The sequence below is a fragment of the Oncorhynchus mykiss genome, chromosome 2 (genome assembly GCF_057628025.1).
Source record: "Oncorhynchus mykiss isolate SJ-2025 chromosome 2, ASM5762802v1, whole genome shotgun sequence".
NCBI lineage: Eukaryota > Metazoa > Chordata > Actinopteri > Salmoniformes > Salmonidae > Oncorhynchus > Oncorhynchus mykiss.
Genome location: NC_143023.1, coordinates 33,794,613 through 33,822,500, shown reverse-complemented (window position 1 = coordinate 33,822,500; position 27,888 = coordinate 33,794,613). Strand labels below are relative to the sequence as shown.

Here is a 27,888-nt window from a genome sequence, read left to right as displayed (position 1 = left end):
AGAGAGAGAGAGTGAGTGAGCGAAAGAGAGCGAGCGAGAGAGAGGAAAGGAGGGGGGAGAGGAGAGGAGGTACCACTGCAGACGCACAGCCACTGTCACAGCTCCACAGCCAGAGGACAGAGGCAGGAACGGCAGTGAACAGCAGCAGCACCAGAGAGCATGGAGGAGCAAGACTCTATCGTTCACCTGGACCTCTACCCTTCTCACTGACAACCTTCCTCTGGGAATACCCCGTGACGAGTGGAGTAGAGAAGAGAAGAGGAGCGAGATAGAGGACAAGGAGAGGACTCTCTCAATCTGCCCTTCAGGAGAGGAAGCACCAGTCCCTTACTCTAGTGGGACAAATCACACACTATTCTTTTTTTTGTTGCCTGCGGACCTGTGTAAGTCTTGGGCTATCTTCCCCTGCGGTGACCTTTTGACAGTGTGTACTTACGTTGACCCTGGAGAGGACCATGGGGCTAGGGTGGAGGTGGAGGGGTGCAGGAGGCACCCCCAGCATAAGGACAGGGGGAAGCACCTTCCTCTGGGTGACAGTACTACTGCTCTGTGGTACCTGGAGGGCTAACACACAGATGGTAGAGGACACCAAGTCTGTGTACTTCTGGGAAACAGGTACTGGACTCCTATTGTACTATGAGAGACTTAGGGAGAGATTGGTTGTTGTTTTGTACTGTTTGACTTTAATGGCGATCAGAATAAAGAATCTGCGATATTGAAGTCGAAGCAAAATATTGTGTTTCAAGGAGCATGTTTTCAATAGTCAATAGTGACTATGTATTCAGTATTGAAAAAGCTTGTGGACAAGACACTCAGCTTGGGCACGATATTCTCTGCTCTCATTTCCTCTCTGTGAACCTTTTGAAAATTAGAGCAGGTCTCAAGGTCCTTAAAACCCCCGTCATCTCATTACCTCATTTTCCCTGTCCCTTGCACTGGTCTCACAAGCTGATAGTTTGCACATTGTAACTGAAGTCTAGAAGTCTTGAATAGCACGCTAACATGGGAGAACGAGGCAGAGAACGATAAGAGAAATCCACGAGAAGTCTATTGGTAAATACATTGAATTTGGCACCAAAAGCTGGCATGATCCATCTTGACTGAATTGGTTGAGGTGTTTGGTTGCACGATAGCTTGATGATTGTATATGTGTTGGAGCACAATAGTAGACAAAAAAAATGGGGAGTTGATCGCAAACATGGAGATGAATTGGGATGGGTGGTTGCAGAGTGTTTTCTGATAACCTCTGGTATGAACAAGTGCAATGCATTAGTAATGTACGGCTCCTCTAACATAATTAGAAGATCTGAGCCAGGAATAATCATGCCCAGGGAGACTTGGCGCACTTACGTGTGCCTTTAAATATATATGGGCAAATCTCCTTGGCCTTCGAGGTGTTAGTTAACCCTTCGCTTTCTCACCTTCCCCACCACCTCCCTCCCCCTCAAGGGACTAGATGAGGGGAAAATAACCCTCCCCCTTCCCAACCCACTGGACAGCTCAGCCCAGTGCCAGTCCTGAATCGATGGGATGTCGTTGTCTCTCGCGCTCCTGCATCTTTAAAGAGGATGTAGCTGAGTAAGGAGATTAAAGGAGTAGGGATTTACTCAAGAAAGATGTTCCAGGGAGCAGCCCTGCCCTAAGAAATGAAGCGTCAGGGGCTAGATCTTTCCCAGTGTAGATCATTACGATTACACCACTCTCCCACGCTACTGCACCGCTCTCTCCCACGCTACACACACACACACACCTGCACAAGCACAAGAAAGCAAACACACACACACACACACACACAAACACACACATTCCTCATACTGCCTATAGCCACATGGCTTTAGGTCTGTGCTGTGATATGTAACCCTCTGTTAGGAGGTTTTCTGATCTTCCTAACTAAAGGAAGACTATTGATTTTAGGATAGAAGTTTGTATTTGTTTTACAATTTTTTTATTTGTATTTTCCTTCTTTGGTTTGGCGATGCCATAGAGCTTGGAGATAACCTACAGTAGAGCAATTTATTTCTGGGATTTCAAGCACTTTTTATCACCCTTGTGGCTCAGTTGTTGGAGCACGGTGCTTGCAAGGCTAGGGTTGTGGGTTCAATTCTCACTTGGGGACCAGTATAAAAAAGGTGCGCACTCACTACTGTTAGTCGTTCTGAATAAGAGTGTCTGCTAAATGACTCAAATGTGATATCTTTGCATTTCAGCTCTTTTCATAAAATACGATTATGTTTGTGCACATTTCAGTGAGTGCAGTCAGTGGAGGGAATATTCTGGTGGCAAATGCTGCTGTGATGTTTGCATAATGATGAGTTACTGAAAGACAGCGCTGTCTTCAAACTATAGGGAATTGGCTCACGTTGCTTTTATTGGCTTCTATGAAAATATGATCTATGTTTAGAGGTGCAGAGAACTCAGGGATATTTCCCTCTGGAAGGTTCTATTTAAATGACAAAAGTGAAAACAGCACTGGCTGCCAACAGGCTTGATAATTATGTTATTGAAGAAGATAAGGTTGATGATGACAGTGATGATGAGGTGAAAGAGGAGGAGCAACCTGTTGAGAATAAGGTTGATGATGACAGTGATGATGAGGTGAAGGAAGAGGAGCAACCGTTTGAGAATAAGGTTGATGAAGGCAATGATGATGAGGTGAAGGAGGAGGAAAAACCTGTTGAGAATAAGGTTGATGAAGGCGATGATGATGATGACGATGATTATATTGATGTGGATGAAAATGAGGAGATTGTGAAAGAGTAGAGGGATGATATGGTAAAGTATAGTGGTGTTACAAGCCTTGAAGAGATCCTTGGAGGGTTTATGGCTCTCTATCACACAGTTACTGCTATCCTCTCTATCGCTCACTTACACACACACACACACACACACACACACACACACACACACACACACACACACACACACACACACACACACACACACACACACACACACACACACACACACACACACACACACACACACACACGGTCACAGAAACACACACAGTGGGTGGAATTCCTTTCGCAGTTTGGTGCTGTGTGCGCTTCATTAGTTTCCGTTAGTGAAGTGGCAGTACTGCTGTAGTCTGTAGGGTGGAGCTGTCAAGATTGCACCAGCATGTATGCCCATCAGAGGCCAAGGCAATTATCAGTGTGTGTACAGTGTGACTGTGGGTCACATTCAAGGCCAGAGATCAACCTGGAGTACACACCTCCACAGCAAATGAGGCTTTTGTACTACGCTACCCCACTGCTTGAACTCTCACTCTGACACCATGGGATTTAAATGAGGATACTCCAACTGTCCTGGCTTGTACTGGTATGACACCATCAAACCAACCGTGTTTGGTGTGACTCTTCCAATGTGAAGAGATATCTTCATTTGTGACATCATATCAAATATTCACCAATATTATTTGAATACCACCAATCAATGATGTAGTAATGCAGTTGGCAAATGTCCTGCTGTGTTGTAGGGAAGCATGAATACATTACAAAGGGCTCCTGAGTGGCTCAGCGGTCTAAGGCACTGCATCTCAGTGCTAGAGGCATCACTACAGACCCTGGTTCAATCCCAGGCTGTATCACAGCTGGCTGAGATTGGGAGTCCCATTAAGCAGCTCAGAATTAGCCCAGTGTCGTCCGGGTTAGGGGAGGGTTTGGCTGGGGTAGGCCATCACTGTAAAATAAGAATTTGTTCTTAACTAACTTGCCTAGTTAAATAAGTATTTTTAAAAAACAGTAGAGATGTTCATCAGTGTGGTTCAGAACCATTCTCTGTGTTACAGCACAACCCAGCACGAGAGCCTGATGCATCTCCAACGTTCCCCTTCTCCAGGTCCTAATCTGCCATTGGGAAACAGATTATTCAGATTACGTAGGCATTGTCCCTGACTTCTGATCATCCCAATCCCTTTTTACCAGACTGGCTCCCTCTCTCTGGCCAACTCATGGTTTACACCATGTTTTCCTCCCTTAGACCCATTAGCCACGTCATGGTTATCGCTAATTCTGCTAATTGATTTTAACTGCTTTCAGCCAACACCTGTCAGGGCTCCAGTACAGACCAGTACAGCCCCCCCCCCCCCCCCCTCCCCCCCGCAGCGTCAACCATTTGAGTCATCATCTTATAAAGTGATTATAAAGTATAATAGACTACCGAGGCAGTATTAGCTGTCCATTAACATGTCCAAGCAGTAGTTCAAGCAGTAGTTCAATGTATTTGGATATGCAGTGATTGCCACAAATTTTGGGTTGACAATTAGGCCATTTTTGTTATATTTTACTGTCAAAATTGGGTTTGTTCAATAGAGATTAATTTGCCTTTGTCTGTATGTGCACTAATATTACATAATTCAGAAACTCAAAACACATTAGCTACACCGAGTGTACAAAACCTTAGGAACGCCTGCTCTTTCCATGACATAGACTGACCAGGTCAAACCCATATCAGATATCTTGACTGTAAAACAGTCTGCTTTGAGCTCAGTAATGATCGTTGAGAAGGAAAACGCTGAGACCCTCTCTTTAATATGGAAAACAAATTGCTTGCAAAGTTGTTGTTTTTTTCACCGCAATTGCATTTTGAAATGTCATACAATCACGAGGGGCACACGATGGGGGAGAGAGAGTGTGAGAGGCTCGCTCATTACAGCAACCGGCGCCAGCGAAACAGGCAGGCACAGCTGCAGGGCAGACACGTTTATGACAGCAATCGTGAGGATAATGCACTTTACAGTTTAACAAATTCCTGGTTTTAGCCACCTAACAAATAGGATGTTTTGATTGCGGTGACCAGCTAGATGCTAGAATCTGCATCTCACACCAGTGCGACCAATTTTTAACTCACACAGCCAAGTCAAAGGTTGCAAAATGGAGTCCTGCCTATAGGCTTACAGACGACACCGTTGGCCTTCCTCGCAACCACTTGTGTCACTATGGGGGTTTCTAGGAAGGAAATGTAGATGTGCATGTCTATCTGTGAATGTTTGTTGACCTTGCAACTCAAAAGACAAATGAACCAAGTAGCCCACTACTCAATTTCTAGTGTTGTGGACATACTGTAGCTACTGTATGTGTAACCATGATGCTGGACTGATGTCATCGCTCAATGATATGGGCCAGTGTGAAGAGCACTGACAGGCCATTGTTACTGAATACATTTCCACCTAACGATGCCTCCAGCAGTGAGGGATGTCACCCGACCTAGCTGTTAGCGGCTCTCCCAGTCCCAACCACCTGCTATGACAACATACACTATATATACAAAAGTATGTGGACACCCTTTCAAATCAGTGGATTTGGCTATTTCAGCCAGACCTGTTGCTGACAGATGTATACAATAGAGCACACAGCCATGCAATCTCCATAGACAAACATTGACAATAGAATGGCCTTACTGAAGAGCTCAGTGACTTTCAACGTGGCACCGTCATAGGATGCCACCTTTCCAATGAGACAGTTCGTCAAATTTCTTCCCCGTTCAACTGTAAGTGCTGTTATTGTGAAGTGAAAATGTCTAGGAGCAACAACGGCTCAGCGAAGTGGTAGGCCACACAAGCTCACAGAACTGAACCGCCGAGAGCTGAAGCGCATAGCGTGTAGAAATTGTCTGTCCTCCGTTGCAACACTCACTACCAATATTCAAACTGTCTCTGGAAGCAACATCAGCCCAATAACTGTTCACCGGGAGCTTCATAAAATCGGTTTCCATTGACAAGCAGCCGCACACATACCTAAGATCAACATGCACAATGCCAAGCGTCGGTTGGAGTGGTGTTAAGGTTGCCGCCATTGGACTCCAGAGCAGTGGTAACGTGTTCTCAGGAGTGATGAATCACGCTTCATCTTCTGGCAGTCCAACGGACAAATCTGGGTTTAGCAGGTGCAAGGAGAACTTTACCTGCTTGAATGCATAGTGTCAACTGTAAAGTTTGGTGGAGGATGAATAATGGTCTGTGGCTGTTCTTCATGGTTCGGCCCCTTAGTTCCAGTGAAGGGAAATCTTAACGCTAAAGCACACAATGACACTCTAGACGATTCTGTGCATCCAACTTTGTGGCAACAGTTTGGGGACGGCTTGTTTGGCGAAGGCCCCCATGCACAAAGCGAGGTCCATACAGAAATGTTTTGTTGAGATTGGTGTGGAAGAACTTGACTGGCCTGTACAAAGCTCTGACCACAACCCCATTGAACACCTTTGGGACGAATTGGAACACTGACTGCGAGCCAGGCCTAATCGCCCAACATCCATGCCCGACCTCACTAACGCTCTTGTGGTTGACTGGAAGCTTTTCCCCGCACCAATGTTCCAATATGTAGTGGGAAGCCTCCCCAGAAAAGTGGAAGCTGTTATAGTAGCAATGGGGGGACCAACTGCATATTAATGGCCATGATTTTGGAATGAGGTGTTCGACGAGCAGGTGGCCACATACTTTTGGTCATGTAGTGTAGTACGTATTAGAGTGAACAGCCTGCCTGGAAAGCATATGCGGGAAAAGGTCAGAAGCTCAATACCATAACCTAAGGTTATTATCATGGTCAAACAAGCGCAGCATGTCCCACTCTCCCAGACTTCCACAAGACCAGGGTAATTCAAACCCGGGCCAAGATCCATAGAGCGACTGGTGTTCTTCCTTCCTCTCTATTCAGGATCTGACTCAGACCTCGGAATCCAGGAGAGTGGACTATCTGGCCAAATCAATTAAGAAATCAATCAGTCAATCAATGAACTGCCAGGAAAAAAAACAGCAGTACTGAAAAAACATGAAGGCCTGGTTTTTAATAGCCTTGTGCTTTCATCTGAATGTACAGTGTTAGAGATCGACAAGTGCCTTCTGGCAGGAAACAAGCCCACGTCTAGCTGCCTCAGTAAGAGATACTGTCTGGAGATGTGGCCATGGGGGATATCTCTGGCAACATCCCAATTGAATGTATCCCTATGGAGCCCAGCTTCATTTTAGTGACTGCATTTTAATATGACCCATGTTGACTCTCATTACGATAGTACCTGGGGGCATACCAGCTTCTGCGATAGAATTGGCTGGCCACTCTTTAAGACCCATAGCAACAGGCTGCATATTTAGGCCATGAATAAATGAAGGTGATTTCCTTGGGAGTTGGAGATTGTGGCATGCAAGTGTTTATCTTGTATATTCCATTTTTCAGTTTGCATCTAATGGGCGATAACTGAAGCAATAGGGTGTGACCGGTCTCACATCCAGATTGGAAACTGAGCACTCAGCAGCACTGCAGCCCACGGTGTATTTATATTTCTGGAGAGCGGCAACAACAGCAATGCAACTTACACACAGCGTCAGCAGATTTCTGCCTTTGAAAAGGAGGGTGAAACATTTCAAAGTTTCGTTTCAAGACAAGTGGTTTGGGGTTGATTTCAAGATCCAAGCTGTTTTGCCCCAGTTGTAACATTCGTAACAGCACCTTTGAACTCTACAGTTATTTCATCACATAGAAACTTGTTTGATGATAAGAGATTCATAGAGACCCGGGAGTATACTTTGCACTGTGATGAAAATCTCTTCTTTTGACCCACACTGGGAGGTAAATCTTCACCTATATGTTGCATGAGCAAATGAAGCCGTATCCTAAAGTTGTCCGGTTCCACGTAGATGCAGCAGTGTGCAGGCCAGGGAGCACAAGAGTTTGTTTAAAGGTAGACTCAGCGAAATGACGTTGCCACGAGCAGCTCTACGGAGATTGTGATGAGCGAGGTGCAAGACTTCGCTCTCACACGGTCACACACAGTATCTGCACATGTGCAAGCGTTCGCTTCGCGGGTTCGCTTCGCGGGTTCGCTTCGCGGGTTCGCTTCGCGGGTTCGCTTCGCGGGTTCGCTTCACAGCGTAGTGGCCACGGACCCAAAACAACGGAGAAGTTGAGCCTCGCGCTTCAACGCTCTTAGTTGTTGCGGAAATAGACCCGCCATGTTATGTACTTTCTGCATCTACGTCATATCGCTGAGTCTACCTTTAATCTAGAGTTTACTCTAAAAACCTGATCATTACTGATATAACGATGCAGGCCGGGATTACAGATTACACTTTATCCCCAAAACTGTATTTATAGTGATTTAAGAGGATTTGCACATTTACACCATATTCTGCAATATTCCAACGGCTCACAACATATGATATTTAGATGGTTGCTAGGTCATACATGTATTTAATGTGTATTTACTGGTATTTATTACTTTGTATATAGTAGTGTTTGTATGGTGAGAGTAAGCAGATTAATGGTAATTTTAGAGGATAAATTGTGGGATATTATAGAATTCTGATGAAAGTCTATCCCTTCACTGCTGTTTAAGCTCTATCGATTTAAAGGGATGAGTGTATGATTGAATGGACCAACCTACACTTTCCTATTAATCTTCTCAAGTGCCCCTTCAAAGACGAGGAGGGGAGACAGGCGACGAGGGGGACACATTGTACGGGGACATAGGGTCGTGTCCTCCCAGTGCCTTGACTGACAACTACTTCAGCCATACTGGGTCAAAGCAGAAACACTCTGGGAGTGGCATTCAACACAGACTGTCATCTCCTGTGGGAAGCAATAAGGCAGCTTCAGTGGGTTGAGAGGAGAATAGGCTCTCTGAGAGCGAGCAGTGACATTTACTTTAGTGAGACGAGTTTCTAGTCCACACAGCTCTGCTCTGCTGATGGTAATAAAGGCATACGGTGGAGAAGTGGAGAAATATCCATCCATCCACTCATCCATCCACTCATCCATCCATCCATCCATCCATCCATCCATCCATCCACCATCCATCCATCCATCCACTCATCCATCCACTCATCCATCCACTCATCCATCCATCCATCCATCCATCCATCCATCCATCCATCCATCCATGCATCCACTCAGCCATCCACTCATCCATCCATCCACTCAGCCATCCACTCATCCATCCATCCATCCATCCATCCATCCATCCATCCATCCATCCATCCACTCATCCATCCACTCATCCATCCATCCATCCATCCACTCATCCATCCACTCATCCATCCATCCATCCATCCATCCATCCATACATCCACTCATCCATCCATCCATCCATCCATCCATCCATCCATCCATCCATCCAGCCAGCCATCCATCCATCACTCAATCCACCCATCCCTCAGCTCTGCTCAGTTGTATTACCTCAGGATGAGCACGACTTGTGTGTTCATTGTATTGGAATGTTGTGGGAAATTTAGTTTTAGTTCTGTGGTGGGTTCATTTACCACATTGGCTGCATCATACCTCATCATAGGCCCAGCGATGTACCGTATTTGATTACGTTTTTATACGTTTCTGTTGGTTTTGGTTTTACTTGCCTTATTTGTATCATGTTACCAATGGCGTGATGGAAATGTAATTGAAAATCTATTATTTGCTAGGCTGTAGCATGCAATGAATATACAAAGTAATGAAGGCCAACTATATTGCACAAGATACTATTTGCTTTCATTATCGCAATGATCCCAGGGTGAATGAATATACTTCTCCATGTAATCATGTGTAAATACAGATTGATTTAATCTATGGTAGGGGAATCATACACCACAAGCCTCCTGGGTCAGACATTGCATGAGAATGAAGGACTATCTCAGCTGCCGCCTGGAAGATGATGATAATATGGTTACCAGTGAGAACCACATGCATGCATTACACATGTATTACACAATAATTGCACAGTATCTAGTACTGAAGTGTTGCTTTGCAAATTGGTTTTAAGTGTTGAGGTAGGATGCTGAACGGTCCGTCAAGTGGTTAGCTGACAACAATTGTCAGTTCTCAAGTGCTACTGTAGCTCTAACCGGACCATAGCTAGCAGATCCCTTATGCTTAAAAAACACTCTGCAATATACAGTATAACCCAGTTGGGCCTCTGTTTAGCCACTCTTTAACCTTGTCTTGGTGATACTGGGACAGGAATCCCTGGCCATCTAGCTCTTTTAAGATGGTGTTTGTACAGGAAGAGCTGTTGGTGTCTGAGATGTGAGGCTTGTAGGGTCCTTCCCCACGGTACTACCATCTTTAATGTCAATTTCACACATGCATGGGCTAATCACTTGTGACAATCCCTTGGATTAGAGCGAAGACAGCAGATGGCCCCAGGCAGAGCAGAGCAGAGCCATGGCGGGGCAGGGCAGGGCAGGGCAGGGCACACCGGGCCTGGTCAACACACAGGGCTGCTCAGGCTCCCTTGCTAGCTAGATCCCTCCTCTGGCTTCTCCACTCGTTCACTCTAATTCTCTGGTATCCATTCATTTATAAATCTACAGTGTCTATTCTGCATGGCTGATTTGTTGTTCTTTCTTGAGGTTTTTCTCCTCCGTAATCCCTCCATCCATCTATCCATCCATCCGTCCATCCATTCAACTGTCAATGTGTTCGGGAGCTGGCAGCCTTGCCTTTCCACCTCCTCCTCCTCCTCCTCCTCCTCCTCCTCCTCCTCTCCTTTTCCTCTATTAATCCATCCATTCTCTCTGTTTCCACACTCCCTCTTTCCTGGCTAACGTGGGTGTTGGGCATGTGGCCAGGACTCACGCATGGCACTTCACACCAGGTCTCTGGCATTTGCTCACACACATGCTCTACCATACGTGCATGTACACGCGCATGCACACACGTACACTAGCAACTCTGCATTCACACCTATAGAGAGATAAGTTCACTGGCTTTTGTGCCTCTAACCCCTTGCTAATAGCTCATGCATGGGTTTCAGGAATGCAGGAAGAGTATGTCTGTAGATCACACCTCCACGTATAGCTCACTACAAACACGTGATGGATTCAGGGTGAGGGATCTGCTATTTTCTGTTCTCTCCCTTTATTTTCTCTCTCTGTTTTTCACGGATATTTCCAGAACATTGTTACAGTAACTTGGTGTAACTAGATTTTTATGGATTTCTTCAAAAGTTGTACATTTAAAGTTGTATGAATGATAAGAGAGTGTTATGAAAAGAGGCTTAGGGCTCAACCAACATTTAAAACAATTATTCCAGTGTTGAAAGGGAACTATCTGTGGGATTAATATGAACTGAAATGATGTATCAGATAATCATTTTCAATTATCTTGGTGTATTTCTTTGCTCTTATTTTTCATATTAGAGAAATATAACATAACATTGTGATTACACAGCCTAAGCAGCAAAGTAATTGTTTGCTTCTCTCAGTCCTATCAAAACATTCACTGTGCTATCAGACCATCTGCAAATTAAACTTTGTCATCTTTTGGCGGTTTGGAGAATCGGAACCTGTTAGACTCAGAAATCACATAGAGTTGAAGTTTACATACACTTAGGTTGGAGTCATTAAAACTATTTTATTTTTACATTTTCAGCCACTTCACACATTTCTTGTTAACAAACTATAGTTTTGGCAAGTCGGTTAGGACATCTACGTTGTGCAGGACACAAGTCATTTTTCCAACAATTGTTTACAGACAGATTATTTCACTTATAATTCACTGTATCACAATTCCAGTTGGTCAGACGTTTACATACCCTAAGTTGACTGAGCCTTTAAACAGCTTGGAAAATTCCAGAAAATTATGTCATGGCTTTAGAAGCTTCTGATAGGCTAATTGACATAATTTGAGTCAATTAGAGGTGTACTTGTGGATGTATTTCAAGACCTACCTTCAAACTCAGGGCCTCTTTGCTTGACATCATGGGAAAATCTATTTCCAAATGCCTGAAGGTACCAAGTCTGTCTGCAAAACAATAGTATGCAAGTATAAACAACATGGGACCACGCAGCCGTCATACCGCTCAGAAAGGAGACGAGTTCTGTCTCCTAGAGATAAACGTACTTTGATGCGAAAAAGTGCAAATCAATCCCAGAACAACAGCAAAGGACCTTGTGAAGATGATGGGGGAAACAGGTACCAAAGTATCTATATCCACAGTAAAACGAGTCCTATATCAACATAACCTAAAAGGCCGCTCAGCAAGGAAGAAGCCACTGCTCCAAGTCCGCCATAAAAAAGCCAGACTACGGTTTGCAACTGCACATGGGGACAAAGATCGTAATTTTTGGAGAAATGTCCTCTGGTCTGAAGAAACAAAAAATAACTGTTTGGCCATAATGTCCATCGTTATGTTTGGAGGAAAAAGGGGGAGGCTTGCAAGCCGAAGAACACCATCCCAACCGTGAAGCACAGGGGTGGCAGCATCATGTTGTGGGGGGGCTTTGCTGCAGGAGGGACAGGTGCACGTCACAAAATAGATGGCATCATGAGGGAGGAAAATTATGCAGATATATTTAAGCAACATCTCCAGACATCAGTCAGGAAGTTAAAGCTTGGTCGCAAATGGATCTTCCAAATGGACAATGACCCCAAGCATACTACCAAAGTTGTGGCAAAATGGCTTAAGGACAACAAAGTCAAGGTATTGGAGTGGCCATCACAACCTGACTCAGTTACACCAGCTCTGTCAGGAGGAATGGGCCAAAATTCACCCAACGTATTGTCGGAAGCTTGTGGAAGGCTACCTGAAGTGTTTGACCCACGTTAAAAAATTTAAAGGCAATGCTACCAAATACTAATTGAGTGTATGTAAACTTCTGACCCACTGGGAATGTGATGAAAGAAATAAAAGCTGAAATAAATCATTCTCTCTACTATTATTCTGACATTTCACATTCTTAAAATAAAGTGGTGATTCTAACTGACCTAAGACAGATAATCTTTACTAGGATTAAATGTCAGGAATTGTGGAAAAACTGTGTTTAATATATTTGGCTAAGGTGTATGTAAACTTCCGACTTCAACTGTATTTTACACTCATTATGCACACAAACCAGTGAAACCACAACAATTTGCTATTGGCACAATGAAAAACCTTTATTAGAAGGTATACTTCGTGTTGTCGCTACACAGGCCTCTATGAGAGGTCATGAAGCAAACCTGCAGCCAGGCGTCACAGGGCACAGTAATTCATCATGGCACATTTGACCTCTCTAGAATCTTTAAGGAAATCCTCTTGAATGTGCCACAGGGTTTTCTCACTATACCCTCTTCTGTCATATAAGCAGTTTGTCTCACTTGTCTATGGTAAATGATAACTTGTTATTTTGGATATCTGATTTGATTGTTTTGTCCGTTCTACATTGATACAAGTGGCTATTATTGTCAATAATAACTTGGACAATAACCAATTTCGAAATAACAGCGACTACGACTTATACCCAAGATGAACACAGTACGATGATGTACGTGCATGTCATAGAGACCAAGATAATGAGGGATGACATGAGTTGGTGCTGACCTCTGTGATGACATTTGTCACGGAGACATGGACCCAAACACGACTGATTACAAGGGTGAGGCCTTTTTTTTTAAAAATCCACTAATGTCCTGGCTATTAAACCATCTGTACCTGTCATATGTCTCCAGTGAGCATCACCATTGCAATTCCATTCCATTCATCACCTCTGAACTCTCAGCTGGTTGGTTATTAGAGATATCAAACAATACTGGACCTTTAGTCATTTATTTGAACTACAAATCTTGCGTCTTTCACCATGCCTCCGCCTGTGCCTTCATCTGGGCTCGGAAATAAGACAGCCCGAGCCCTCTGTACCCGAAACCTCCCTCCATTTCTATATGTCATAATAATCCTAATCAAATGCTGGCTCTACGAATCCACACTCAGTCCTCCCACTCCATTCCCATCTCTCCCTGTATTCATCTCTCTGGTTGGTGGATCTGTGGCGGGCGGCAAGGCTGAGCGGCTGGGCTTTAATGAAGATTGTGTTTTTCCAGAGAGGTTCCGGTGGGATTACACAGCTGTCACAGCTGTCAGTCATTCCTCCACCCCTTCTGGAGCTGCTGGAAAGCTGTAGCCATGGCAACAGTGATATGGCGACTGCTTTATGTGATGACGTAAATCCCTCGCACCTGTACCTGTTAAATTCTGGCTCCCTGTTGTAGAGTGGTAGTGCAGACCCAACGTTTAGACTGCTTCATGACAAGACAGAGAGTCGAGAGCTTGACTATATAAGTTCCATCTGTAAAAAGATGATTCTGAGATAATTGGCTTTAACGTTCCCGAAGCCTCATTGACTTGAATGGTGTCAGCAATTTTTATATTGTATTCTTTTCTACTTAGCAACATGAATTTGAGTACTTATAATACTATATACAGTGCCTTGCGAAAGTATTCGCCCCCCTTGAACTTTGCGACCTTTTGCCACATTTCAGGCTTCAAACATAAAGATATAAAACTGTATTTTTTTGTGAAGAATCAACAACAAGTGGGACACAATCATGAAGTGGAACGACATTTATTGGATATTTCAAACTTTTTTAACAAATCAAAAACTGAAAAATTGGCCGTGCAAAATTATTCAGCCCCTTTACTTTCAGTGCAGCAAACTCTCTCCAGAAGTTCAGTGAGGATCTCTGAATGATCCAATGTTGACCTAAATGACTAATGATGATAAATACAATCCACCTGTGTGTAATCAAGTCTCCGTATAAATGCACCTGCACTGTGATAGTCTCAGAGGTCCGTCAAAAGCGCAGAGAGCATCATGAAGAACAAGGAACACACCAGGCAGGTCCGAGATATTGTGGTGAAGAAGTTTAAACCCGGATTTGGATACAAAAAGATTTCCCAAGCTTTAAACATCCCAAGGAGCACTGTGCAAGCGATAATATTGAAATGGAAGGAGTATCAGACCACTGCAAATCTACCAAGACCTGGCCGTCCCTCTAAACTTTCAGCTCATACAAGGAGAAGACTGATCAGAGATGCAGCCAAGAGGCCCATGATCACTCTGGATGAACTGCAGAGATCTACAGCTGAGGTGGGAGACTCTGTCCATAGGACAACAATCAGTCGTATATTGCACAAATCTGGCCTTTATGGAAGAGTGGCAAGAAGAAAGCCATTTCTTAAAGATATCCATAAAAAGTGTTGTTTAAAGTTTGCCACAAGCCACCTGGGAGACACACCAAACATGTGGAAGAAGGTGCTCTGGTCAGATGAAACCAAAATTGAACTTTTTGGCAACAATGCAAAACGTTATGTTTGGCGTAAAAGCAACACAGCTGAACACACCATCCCCACTGTCAAACATGGTGGTGGCAGCATCATGGTTTGGGCCTGCTTTTCTTCAGCGGGGACAGGGAAGATGGTTAAAATTGATGGGAAGATGGATGGAGCCAAATACAGGACCATTCTGGCAGAAAACCTGATGGAGTCTGCAAAAGACCTGAGACTGGGACGGAGATTTGTCTTCCAACAAGACAATGATCCAAAACATAAAGCAAAATCTACAATGGAATGTTTCAATAATAAACATATCCAGGTGTTAGAATGGCCAAGTCAAAGTCCAGACCTGAATCCAATCGAGAATCTGTGGAAAGAACTGAAAACTGCTGTTCACAAATGCTCTCCATCCAACCTCACTGAGCTCGAGCTGTTTTGCAAGGAGGAATGGGAAAAAATGTCAGTCTCTCGATGTGCAAAACTGATAGAGACATACCCCAAGCGACTTACAGCTGTAATCGCAGCAAAAGGTGGCGCTACAAAGTATTAACTTATGGGGGCTGAATAATTTTGCACGGTCAATTTTTCAGTTTTTGATTTGTTAAAAAAGTTTGAAATATCCAATAAATGTCGTTCCACTTCATGATTGTGTCCCACTTGTTGTTGATTCTTCACAAAAAAATACAGTTTTATATCTTTATGTTTGAAGCCTGAAATGTGGCAAAAGGTCGCAAAGTTCAAGGGGGCCGAATTCTTTCGCAAGGCACTGTAGGTAGAGAACATTGAACAGAACAAGGCTATATCAATAAATCAATTTTGATTCATTAAATGCTGATAGTCCCAAGCTCTTGTAGTTTAACTTTTTTCAAATCTGTTATTTAGCAGAAAGTAATAGCTTTACCGCAGTAGAAAACAAAGTATCATGAGCAATATTATTTAAAATAAGCGGTAGTGACAATAACAGTGGAAAACAATCAACACAGCAACAAACAAAAAATACTTAAAAGGGAAGGACTGTTTCTTCTCTGCCCTTCCTCAGTTTAACAGAACACAGACAGGTTTGTGTGTGTGCTCGAGCGTGTGCGTGTGTGCCTGCGTGAGTGCATGAGTGTGTGCATGCATTTGTGTGTGTGTGTACGTGCGACCACATTGCATTATATATGTGTGCAAAATCTAGGTCAGTCCTGCTGCTGTTGTACCCCACTGGTGAACCCTCGGGTGAGACTATTGCAAATCTGAAGGGGCTGAGGTGGGGGGGGGGGGGGGTGTATGTGTGTGGTTGTTGCATGTGGACACATCCTTTCATCTGTCCCACACCGCCGCCGCCATTAAAAATATATGTTTTCCACTGATAACACATCTAAATCAGTGTAAGAAGGCACTGGATCAGCACTATACCGCTATTGCACTCCATTAAAGAAAGTCTGGTTTGGATAGAATCTTACCCTGGCCAATGGCAATTTTCAGAGGATTAATATCATTGAAGCCCTCTTCCATGGTCAGGGCTTCTCTGGTTGACTGCCCGAACCCTAGTGTGAAGCACTTTGGCCGAAGGACCCCACTGCATCTGGCATTTACATGATCACAGACTGGAGAGGAGATACCATGTGGGGGAGAGAGAAGAGAGGGGTGGAGAGACAGGGTGGGAGTGGAGAGAGATGGAGGGAAGGGAACAAGAGAGAGGTGGAGGAAAAAGGAGAGATACAGTATGCAGAGAAACTGTAAAAAAAAAATGGATCAACCTAAAAAAAAAGACTTCCTGGTTACAAGTAAATAAGTTAGGTTTTCTCAATTGAAAATACTACATTTGTTGAAACCGAATACTTTATGTGATTCAATGCCAACTGTTTTATTTTATTATTACCAAAGTATATCTCAAGTTGCAACCTATTTCTTTCAACACTTACTTTTCCCCTTTGTTTAAACCTAATAAATAACTAAATTAAATATAACCCATTTTTTCATCTTGTTCCATGTTCACTTTTTAGTTTAGAATAAGCTATCCAAATGTCCTCAATTGGGTTACAAGCAGTTAAGTAAATTCCCTATAAAACAAGAAATTAAGTTTGTTCAATAAATATAAATAATATTTCCTAATTCTCTACACAAGACTGTCACATTTAGCTACAACAAGATCACAACCAAACATTTCCCACCTTATCTTTAGTATCACATGCACTTTTTTCCCCTTTGGAAAGGTTTCATTGTCCTTTAAAAACAGCTCATTTGTTTGTACATCATTTTATACACGTAAAAACGTCACAAAAGCATAAAAACAGTATTTGAATATTACATTTAAATTAGTTAAAAAGAATATGTTGTTAAAAACAATAGGAACAACCATGAATAAAAGTACTTTATCTTGTAAAGCCCACACCCCCCACACACCTCAAATCCTGTAAAAACCATGTCAAATGTGTACAAATGATTTAACAAAGGTAAAACATGTTAAAAAGTCACATTGTTAAAAGGCTGTCTTTGGTCCTTTGTACAGGAACGGGGTGAGTCCCTTATCAAATTCGCCTCCTCCTGCTCCTCTGAGTCAATTACCGTCCTGTCCTTTGGGGCCCAGAAGAGATCCCTCCCCTAGGCGCCGCAGCGCTGTCAGGCCATGGCCTTGAGTGTTGTGGGGACCCTTCGCACTTACGCAATTATCATTACTGGTGCTGACAAGGTAGATTAAATGTTTGAGTGAGGAATACAATATACTAGATGAACTGGAATTACATGTACTCTCACGTTGGGCAAAAAGATCAATCTGAAAGTCACACCCCCAATATGCTACGCCTCAAACTCTTCTGATAGGCTGCTGCCACTACATTATCCCACCGCTGTTAGAACCTTTATTCAATTTAAAAAATCACATTAATCTGTCGAATTAGTTATTTGATTTCAGGCAAATTTAATAGAATAGGTTGAACGAACTAAAGCGTCATTTTCAAATCATTCCAATCAGTCAAAGCACTTCAGCGTCGTCCCATTTTTTACAGTGTAGAAAGATGGACAAAGCTGTTGCTAGAGGAAACCAGGAGAGAGATAGGATTTTTTTAGTATGATATATTTTAGTATTTTTTTCTTTTTTTTTTTCTTAAAAAAAAGCGATTAAAAAAAAGGCATTTTCTTAAAATGGCATTGTTGGTTAAGAGCTTGTAAGTAAGCATTTCACTGTAAGGTCTACTACACCTGTTGTATTCGGTGCATGTGACAAATATAATTTGATTTCATTTCATTTGAAAGAGAGAGGAGGAAAAAGAGAATCAGTAGTGGAGAGGGAAGAGAGAGAGGCTATCCCCAGTGGCATCAATTCCCTTCAACTGTGCCACTATCTCTATGAAATGAATTGGTTATCATCAAAGGCTTAAGTCTATTGCATGGGAACAGCCTGTATTAACCTTTAAGGGTGCATGACATTATAATACTCAGTTGTCTGAGTGGATTTCACATTCCCCTCACGTACGATCTATCTCGTCTGGGGTACCTTTGTTTTTAGAGTGAGAAAGAGAAAGAGAGCGAAAGCAGCAGACAGCGGGAGAGAGAAGGATAGAAGGAGAGAGAAAGAGAGAGTCAGGGAGAAAGATGGAGAGAGTGCAGAGAGAAAGAGAAACACGAGTGACAGACATTCAGATAGAGAGGAGAGAGAAGATAGTAAGAGAACGAGGGAGAAAGAAGAGCGGAGAAGTAGCTACAGAAGACCGCTGTGAAAATAGATGCAGACCTTCCCGGATGGAATAATGTGGCGAGGGGAATAATATGACTTCCTAAGTCCAGGCTGCTGCCAAACCCTAAGATTGATTAAGTCAGAGAATCCCTCTTTATTACCTCAGTGGCTGGGTATTGCTACACGACTGTGGCGTCAAAAGGGATGTGCACTGTTCAATTTCAGACGGCATTTATTTCCATCCATCAAAACAAATGTATTCTCAAATGTAGCTTATATCCCAATGTGTTTCGGCCTTGTTGTGAAAACCAGGTGACTTACTTTACCAGTCCATCTTATGTTCCTACTTCCTAAGAGAGGATTGTATTTGAAAGTGTATATAATACAAGTCTCTAAACTCAAACTACTTTTCCACATTATAGCAAAATACACTTGTAGCAACTTCAACATCCAGCTCCCTATCGCTCTTGTCGTTTCTAGAAAATTGCATTATTTTATGTTCCTCAAATCCTATATCAAAGGCTTGCCATGGGAGAATCATTCTCCTCTTATCCTTCCATTTCCCCAAACTTCTCCCATCTTTCTTTGAGACGTGGGGGGTATGGCAGAGTAGTGTTTGATTCACAGGAAATGCAGTATTAAAGAACACGGACCTTGGCTGGTATTGCGATTCTTTGATCTGTCCACCTACTGGGGTCTCTTTGAACACTTCTCTTTGGATTGAAGTCATCTGACCCTGGAAAGGCGAAGCTAAGGATCACAGCTACAAAGTAAGAGACCGTCTTTACCAGATGACTCCCTCAGACCCTTTTTTTACAGAGCTCGACTTCGGCCCATCAGAAAATGCCTTTCACTTTAGTTTTATCCCCTCAGTCGCTCAAATTTCAATCTGATCTATTGGATTGTCTTGTAGTGGTTACATTTCCAAGCCCCAAAACGATCTTATATCCTTCATTCGTATACTCGTATAGTAATACAGTCAAATGCAGGAATACCATCCAAATAAATAAACCACGAAGTAGGGCAGGGATCATCAAATACTGTAGATAAAAAAAATATTGAGTGGATGGTCAGGGGCCCGGAACATAATTCCAAATCATTTGTAGACTGCAAGCCCAGACAGATATAATATTTGACTAAAACATAATAATTTCAAACCTTGCTTTCAGTTGTATACGATCACATATGTCTCATTATTATGCGTGAAATATTTTGGGAACAGATTTAGAAAATGTAAATACTTGAAGCTGTTTTGCTGGTGTTTTTACAGTATTTTTATGTCCAACAATAAAACAAAAAAATAACATTTGTAAAAATTTTTTGCTCAGAAAACATAATAAAATACAACATGTTTTGGGAGGAAATAAATCCCATGTGGCCTTCAACATCTGGCTTGCAACAACATTACCCTACAATATTCCCAAATCACACTCAGAGTTGTCACACTGAATGTCTTCAGTGTCACTCAGAAGCACACACACACACACAAACACACACACACACACAATCTCCCCAAACAGACACACACTTACTGGAAACAGAAATGCTTCTGTCGTCATATTTACTCTCCCCCTCTTCTACACCCATGCCCCCTAACACTAACAGATGGAACCATGAGGCAGCATGTTGAGGGGGATCTGTGTCTGTATGTCTGTCAGTCTGTCTGGGTACAGTACCCCCATGTCCATGCTGTTGCTGCTCCCCACTGTGTGTGCCAGCAGCCTGCCTACCTGGCAGCTCTCCACCCTCTCTGCCCTCCTGTCCCATTCTCTGTTGATTACCACTGTAATCCATATTTAATGGATTTGCCACTCTCTCTCCACCCATCCTGATGCCCTGCCACCGCAACATGATTAAACCTTCAACTGTGGAAAGTTCCAGATGTTGTGACAGGGAAAGGTGCCTATGTTTGACGAGATGAGTCCCGGCGTTTCTGGCTGCGTTTGCATTGCCCTTGGGGTACGTGTTCTATCCCAGATACAGGAAAGCTATTAGTTGATGTGTGTTTAGTATGATTGTGTTGTCTTAACTCGTATGGAATCTAAATACGCAGTTTGTGGGTTGTCACTGAGCTGAGAAACACTGTGAGTGGATGGAGGAAGAGGGATTTGTATCTAAGTAGAATGATGATGGCGTATCAAGCTGCAGATTCAAAGCAGACTCCGTTGATCAATGAATAAAAGAAGCAACTATGGAGGGCACACATAAATAAACCCATCGTCTGAGCACATGTCTAAATGTGTGTGTGTGTGTGTGTGTGCGTGAGTGCGTGCGTGCGTGCGTGAGTGCGTGTGTGTGTGCGCATGCGTGTGTATGAGAGTACTACAGTGTTAGTATGTTTTGTGGTATTAATGATTAGTGTGTTTACAGTAAATGAGTGTGAGTGTGTGTGTCAGGGGAAAGGAAGTTGTGGGTATATGTGTGTATGTTCAGAGTGCATGCGTGTTCTAAGACAGAAGCCCCCCCCCCCCCTCCCCCTCTCTCCCCTCTCCTCTCATGTTTACCTCGCTCAGCACAGCGGTGGAATCAAAGAGCAGAAACAGAGAGGTTTGCTCTCCTCGCCTGCAGATTGAGGGTGGCAGCCTTTATTGCACCCGACCCCTGGTGTGATCACAGCGAAGAGTGTGTGCCACCTGCGAGGTGTGTGCGTGTGCCTCACTTCAGGCCTCCCGCTCCACAACGAAACACCAGCAAAAACTGCAGTCTCTACCTGCAATCCTGCAAAGACATCACCAAAGAGAGAGCCGAGAATGGAGCATCTTGTTACACTGTGACTCGTTGAAGGTGGTGTGTTCTAATGTGTGGAGCTGGAACTGATGTGAGGAACTGTGGGTGGTTTATTTGTGGCTAATGAGTTTCTCTCTCATGTAGCTTTCCGTTGCTTCATAGAGGATTCAGTGCTCGGATAACATTCAGGAATGCATGGAATATGGAAGATGCTCATGGTCTATAAATACAACCCAACATATGTTTCTTTGAGATCTAGTCTGGATCTCAATCAAAAGCAAAAGATTTGTTGTAAAGACGTTCTCAAATCGTTTTCAAAGCAACATGAATTCAGATGTATTTCTCGTTGTGTACGTTTGTGGTCCAGGTGCTGGACACTACAGGTTCAGCCATGTGGATTTACTGGCAAGCCGGCACAGCCCTCATACAGTTTCATCATTCCTCTGGTTCACTAAACATCCTTCTAGTAGATTGGCTCATGTGTTGGTGTATGCTGATTTATGCTACTGTTCCGGTGTACAAACAGACCCCCCCCAATTTGTTACGTTTTCCTGGGACTAATGAATTCTTTGGGGGGGGGATCTCTTTTAGGACCTCCTTCTCTCTCAAGCTATATGATTGTGCAAGACGTAATCTTTCAGAGGGCCCGTGATTTGTACAGTTCAGCATCAATTATTGATATTGATTCCTTACATTGGCTCTTTGAAAACACAGGGTACAGAGCTGCACAGCTGGCAGGGGCAAACGGAGTGTATGAACTCCAAATGGTATTGCACACATCCACCAATGCAGTGTACGTAAAATATGTGTGGCTTTTGTCAAGCTTGTGTCTTTCGAAACTGACACATTGAAAGCTATTGATAACAATATCATTCAATCTGTTCACGCTGCTGCCATCTAGAAAGCGAAGACAGTACATGTACATCTAAGCTGGTGCCGAGAGACTGAAAAACAGTTTCTATCTCCGGGCCGTCAGACTTTTAAATAGTCATCATTAGCCGGCCTTTGACCAGTTACCCTGCTCTGAACTTTAGTCACTGTTACTAACCAGCTACCACTCAATACTCAATCCTGAGCCTCAGAGGCTGCTGCCTTATGTACATAGTCATTGAACACTGGTCACTTTAATAATATTTAAATACTGTTTTAAACACTTCGTATGTACACTGAGTGTACAAAACATTAAGAGCACCTGCTCTTTCCATGACATAGACTGACCAGGTGGATCCAGCTGAAAGCTATGATCCCTTAATGATGTCATTTGTTAAATCCACTTCAATCAGTGTAGATGAAGGGGAGGAGACAGGTTAAAGAAGGATGTTTAAGCCTTGAGACAATCGGGACGTGGATTGAGCATGAGTTCAGATTATTTTGTGCCCAGTAGAACTGAATGGTAAATAATGTATTGTGTCATTTTGGAGTCACTTTTATTGTAAATAAGAATAGAATGTTTCTAAATCAATGTGGATGCTACCATGATTACGGATAATACTTGAATGAATTAAATGAATCGTGAATAATGATCAGTGAGAAAGTTACAGACACACAAATATCCTTTCCCCCCAAAAAATGCTAACCTCCCTGTTATTATAACGGTCAGAGGCTACCATGTCTTGGCGGATATGATATTTGTGCGTCTGTAACTTTCTCACTCATCATCCTTCCCGATTCATTCGGGACTGTCCGTAATCATGGTAGCATCCACATTGATGTATTTAGAAACATTTTATTCTTATTTACAATAAAAGTCACTCCAAAATGACACAATACATGATTTACCATTCATTTCTATTGGCCATTAAATAATCAGAAACACAACCAAAACAAACAGCAAATGCATCCAACAAGTTTGTAGAGTCACAAGCTTGATGTAATCATTGTGTGCTTGGAATATGGGACTAAATACTTCACTTTTGCACTACTTTAATACACATACAGTATAAGGGAATTTGTCCCAATACTTTTGGTCCCCTAAGATGAAGGGACTATAGTATTTACAAAAAGTGCTGTAATTTCTAAACGGTTCCCCCGATATGGATGAAAATACCCTCAAATTAAAGCTGACCGTCTGCACTTTAACCTCAGTCATTGTATCAGTTCAAATCCAAAGTGCTGGAGTACAGAGACAAAACAAAAAAACAACTGTCACTGTCCCAATGCTTTTGGAGCTCAGTGTATATTTCCATTCCGGACTCTGACAGGTCTCGTTCTAATATTTCTATATTTCTTAATTCCTCTCTTTTAAGATGTTGTAGTAGCGTGTATTGTTTTGCGTTGTTAGGTATTACTGCACTGTTGGAGCTAGGAACATAGGCATTTCGCTGCACCTGCAATAACACCTGCAAAATATGTGTACGCAACCAATAACATTTGATTTGATTTGATATGGGACATAGAGTACAGCTATACTGGTAAATAACCATATGGACAAAATCAGCAATTGGTGTGCAATGTTTGGAAACCAAACGCCTTCGAGAGCATCTCATTTGAGACCTTCACACCAAAGAGAAGCGAGAAATGACGAGATCCGTGTCTGTTCCGTGACCACCATGAATATCCTAGCAACCGTGTCCCAGAGGTACCATAATCTCCCCATCTGGCCAATTAACAGAGGGAGGAGCTGTCAGGGGAACATGGAGGGGAGAAATGAGGGGGATTGGAGCATTAGCGCTGTGGGTGGAAATGCTTGAGATTGGGATCACAGTTCGCTCCCCTCCACTTGACACGGGTGCTATTTCTGTGGCTCCAGGTTAACACTTTTTTTCCCCCCTGCCTCGTGATTTCATTAGGCGCAACGCCACTCGTCACTCCGGTGTAGCGCGGATACCAACTGGGCTCGTGTTCCTGTAATAGCGGCATGAGGATGGAAAAGGCTATGAAATTGCATTTAGTGAGCTTACCTCTGGTGTCGAATTTAAACCAAGAGATGAAGCAGAGACTTTACGTGTTGAATACATTGGTTTTGTGAGAACAGAGGACAGTTCTTTCTGAGGAAGTTGATGTTTCTTGTAGAGAATGATGTTCTCTTTCGTCTTCCTCCCATGGCAGGATCATTAGGCAATATGCTGCTGGATCAAGTTCACTCTCTTGAAAAATACCTTTATCTCTTTTAAACAATTTGACAGTTTTCCAGCAGTTCTTTGGAGAGTATGATATAATGTCAATGCAGTACACCCGATGCTTCTTTTCTCTCTATTTTATCATCAAAGATGCCACAGCCTGAACAGCATTCATGTTCACTGACATAGCTTGCAGCAGAGTCCCTGATTCATAATTCAAAGCGTTTGTTCTTGGTTACAGAGTTGACATTGAGATGATTACCGCATCCTACTCTTGCTGTATTTGTCCTTTCCTCCGCATCTATGCAGGAAATATCACTTCATGCAAAAACTATTATCTAAAGCAACACGTACACACACAGTATGCTCATGCAACACATGCGAAGAAGATATTCTGCTTTTATCGTAACTTTTCGGAGTATTCATTCAAATCAAATGATGCCGTTTTTAAATAAATATAATACTGTTGTAGAGTTCTCAGTCTTTGTTTTAAGCCTTTTGAAGTGGTTGAGCTCTTTCACGAGCACACAAGTTCCTTCTCGTGATCCAGGGTGTGATATTTGAAGCTGAATGAATGCTTGTGAGAATGTATGAGCCTCTCTGATGTTGACATGCTCTCTTTCGCTACGTGTCAATGAAACAGCTCAAATTAGAGGGAGCGAGAACCTCGGGTCCTCCGGGAACGGGAGCTGTCAATCATTAATGTTATTCTTAGCATTAGAGCAATGTCTGGATGGGTGAGAATGGCTAACAAGCTCTATCTACTGTAATGAATCAGTGGTACAGATGCTTAGTGAAAGCTCACTAACCATTTTAATTACCATGTTTTTTGGGATCTGAGGATATTGACGAAGAAGTCAGAGGACGATAAACCTATCATCACTGCTTTGCCCTTTCACGATATGCATCTCTTGCAAACATAATATATGTCCCCAACCTCACCGTCATGCTCTCTGAAACCGGTTCCTTAACCTCACCGTCATGCTCTCTGAAACCGTTCCCCTAACCTCACCGTCATGCTCTCTGAAACCGGTTTCCTTAACCTCACCGTCATGCTCTCTGAAACCGTTCCCCTAACCTCACCGTCATGCACTCTGAAATCATTCCCCTAACCCCACCGTCATGCGCTCTGAAACCGTTCCCCCAAAAATCATTAGAACTGGATCACCCAAAGGACGACCACTGTAGCTACCTCTACCCGACCCTTGCTGTTGGTTTTAGAATCAAGAACTTAAAAGGTAGAATTAGTTTGCCCAGAGAAATAACAGGTGTGAGGGTAAACCACTCTCTTTGGCACACACTTCCTGCCCTCATAGGCCTTTGCATCTGTCATCTGGCATGTTGTCTCTGTATTGTGAGTGATAAGATCTAGGTCATCTGGCATGTTGTCTCTGTATTGTGAGTGATAAGATCTAGGTCATCTGGCATGTTGTCTCTGTATTGTGAGTGATAAGATCTAGGTCATCTGGCATGTTGTCTCTGTATTGTGAGCGATAAGATCTAGGTCATCTAGCATGTTGTCTCTGTATTGTGAGTGATAAGATCTAGGTCATCTAGAATGTTGTCTCTGTATTGTGAGTGATAAGATCGAGGTAATCTAGCATGTTGTCTCTGTATTGTGAGTGATAAGATCGAGGTCATCTAGCATGTTGTCTCTGTATTGTGAGTGATAAGATCTAGGTCATCTGGCATGTTGTCTCTGTATTGTGAGCGATAAGATCTAGGTCATCTAGCATGTTGTCTCTGTATTGTGAGTGATAAGATCTAGGTCATCTAGCATGTTGTCTCTGTATTGTGAGTGATAAGATCTAGGCCGTCTGGCCTTAGATGGTTCAATTGAATGATGGTGAATTATAGTGTGCCACGTTTCTATTCTTCATCTCGGGGCTTGCATGCCATGTAAATACAGTATGTACAGTACGACATAATCTGACATTCAGATTTGGTATTCACACGAACACATTCTAATGGTTTGAGTGCTTTTAAGAGTGGTATTGCATGTACGTGCAATCAATAGTCATTCATTTTTGATTAGGAGACATGATCCGAAATCATTTTCACCCTGAAGGTGTGTTTTTATTGCTGTTTACATCGTACATCTCACAACTGATATGAAATGAAAGCAAACATGAAAAGAGTCGACAGAAGGCTGTCTGTCTGTTTTGGCCCACTGTGTGTGTGTGTGAATGTGTATGTGTGTGTTTGTGTGTGTGTACTGTGCTAGGCTTGGCTGGGGTATCCATCTCTACCAACACCTCCCACACTCCTACTCAGTCCAAAAGAGTAGCGCTGCTGGATCACAATCCAAGAGGGATACCCATAGGCCCAGGAAAGAGAGTCCACACCTTGTGTTCCAAGTTTAGCCACTAGTGTCCTAGAAGTGTTATTTTCCCATGTTGCACTAATTATCAGCCCAACACAACAGTTTCTCGCCCTTTCTGTTGTATAGAATAGCTGGTAATTGACAAGAAACATGTTCCATCTACTAACATCAATCTTAGATCCGTCTCAATCGTAACAGGTCACGTGATGATTTTTGTGGACCCACGCGACATTGTCGTGAATTGAGGAACACTCAGCCTATTCCTTTCCTTGTCTTTTCTAGTGTCCTGATCGAAACAAAGTTTACACTAATATGTCAACGTCTCTGTCGGATCAGGATCGATGTTTCGCAACTCTAAGCTTTGTCTAATCTATGATTAGCCTTTGACTGCCAAAACGACCTTTGAAGAGCGGTGTTGAGTCTGAAGTATAGTACTGTAGACGTTCCCACCGCCTTTACAGATGTTTTGTCACCTTTGAAGAGCGGTGTTGAGTCTGAAGTATAGTACTGTAGACGTTCCCACCGCCTTTACAGATGTTTTGTCACCTTTGACGTTTCCTGTCATTTGATCAACAAATGTAACTTAGTTGATATGAACCATCAACCTTTGCTGGGATCATAGAGAATAACCTCTAAGTGTTATTGAGAATGACTAGTATTTTGTCTTCGGAGCTCTGTAAAGGGAGCGTTATAAGATTATAGGATTAATGTCATTTCTAAACGGTGACTTAATTGTATTGTTCTCTAAATGTATGCTTTGTTGTAGCAGACAAAGTCATAGTTCAGTCATCCTAGACCCTCTCCGATTTGCATACCCCCCCAACAGATCCTTCCCCAACAGAGCCTTCCCCATTTCTCCTTGTCCCAAATCCGTTCAGCTGATGTTCTGAAAGAGCTGCAAAATCTGGACCCCTACAAATCAGCCGGGCTAGACAATCTGGACCCTTTCTTTCTAAAATGATCTGCCGAAATTGTTGCCACCCCTATTGCTAGCCTGTTCAACCTCTCTTTCGTGTCGTCTGAGATTCCCAAAGATTGGAAAGCAGCTGCGGTCATCCCCCTCTTCAAAGGGGGTGACACTCTTGACCCAAACTGCTACAGACCTATAT

At 43.0% G+C, this 27,888-nt stretch overlaps 1 protein-coding gene across 1 annotated transcript in view; it reads left to right on the top strand.

Annotated features, from left to right (window-relative positions):
• The window catches only part of LOC110534798 (thrombospondin type-1 domain-containing protein 7A), a 102,685-nt gene that overhangs the window by 182 nt on the left and 74,615 nt on the right, over nucleotides 1–27,888 (top strand). The window contains exon 1 of the mRNA XM_090198003.1: nucleotides 1–615. This exon is cut by the window's left edge and continues 182 nt beyond it. Coding sequence (XP_090054129.1) covers nucleotides 456–615 — 160 coding nt within the window. The 5' untranslated portion in view covers nucleotides 1–455. The remainder of the gene's footprint in view (nucleotides 616–27,888) is intronic.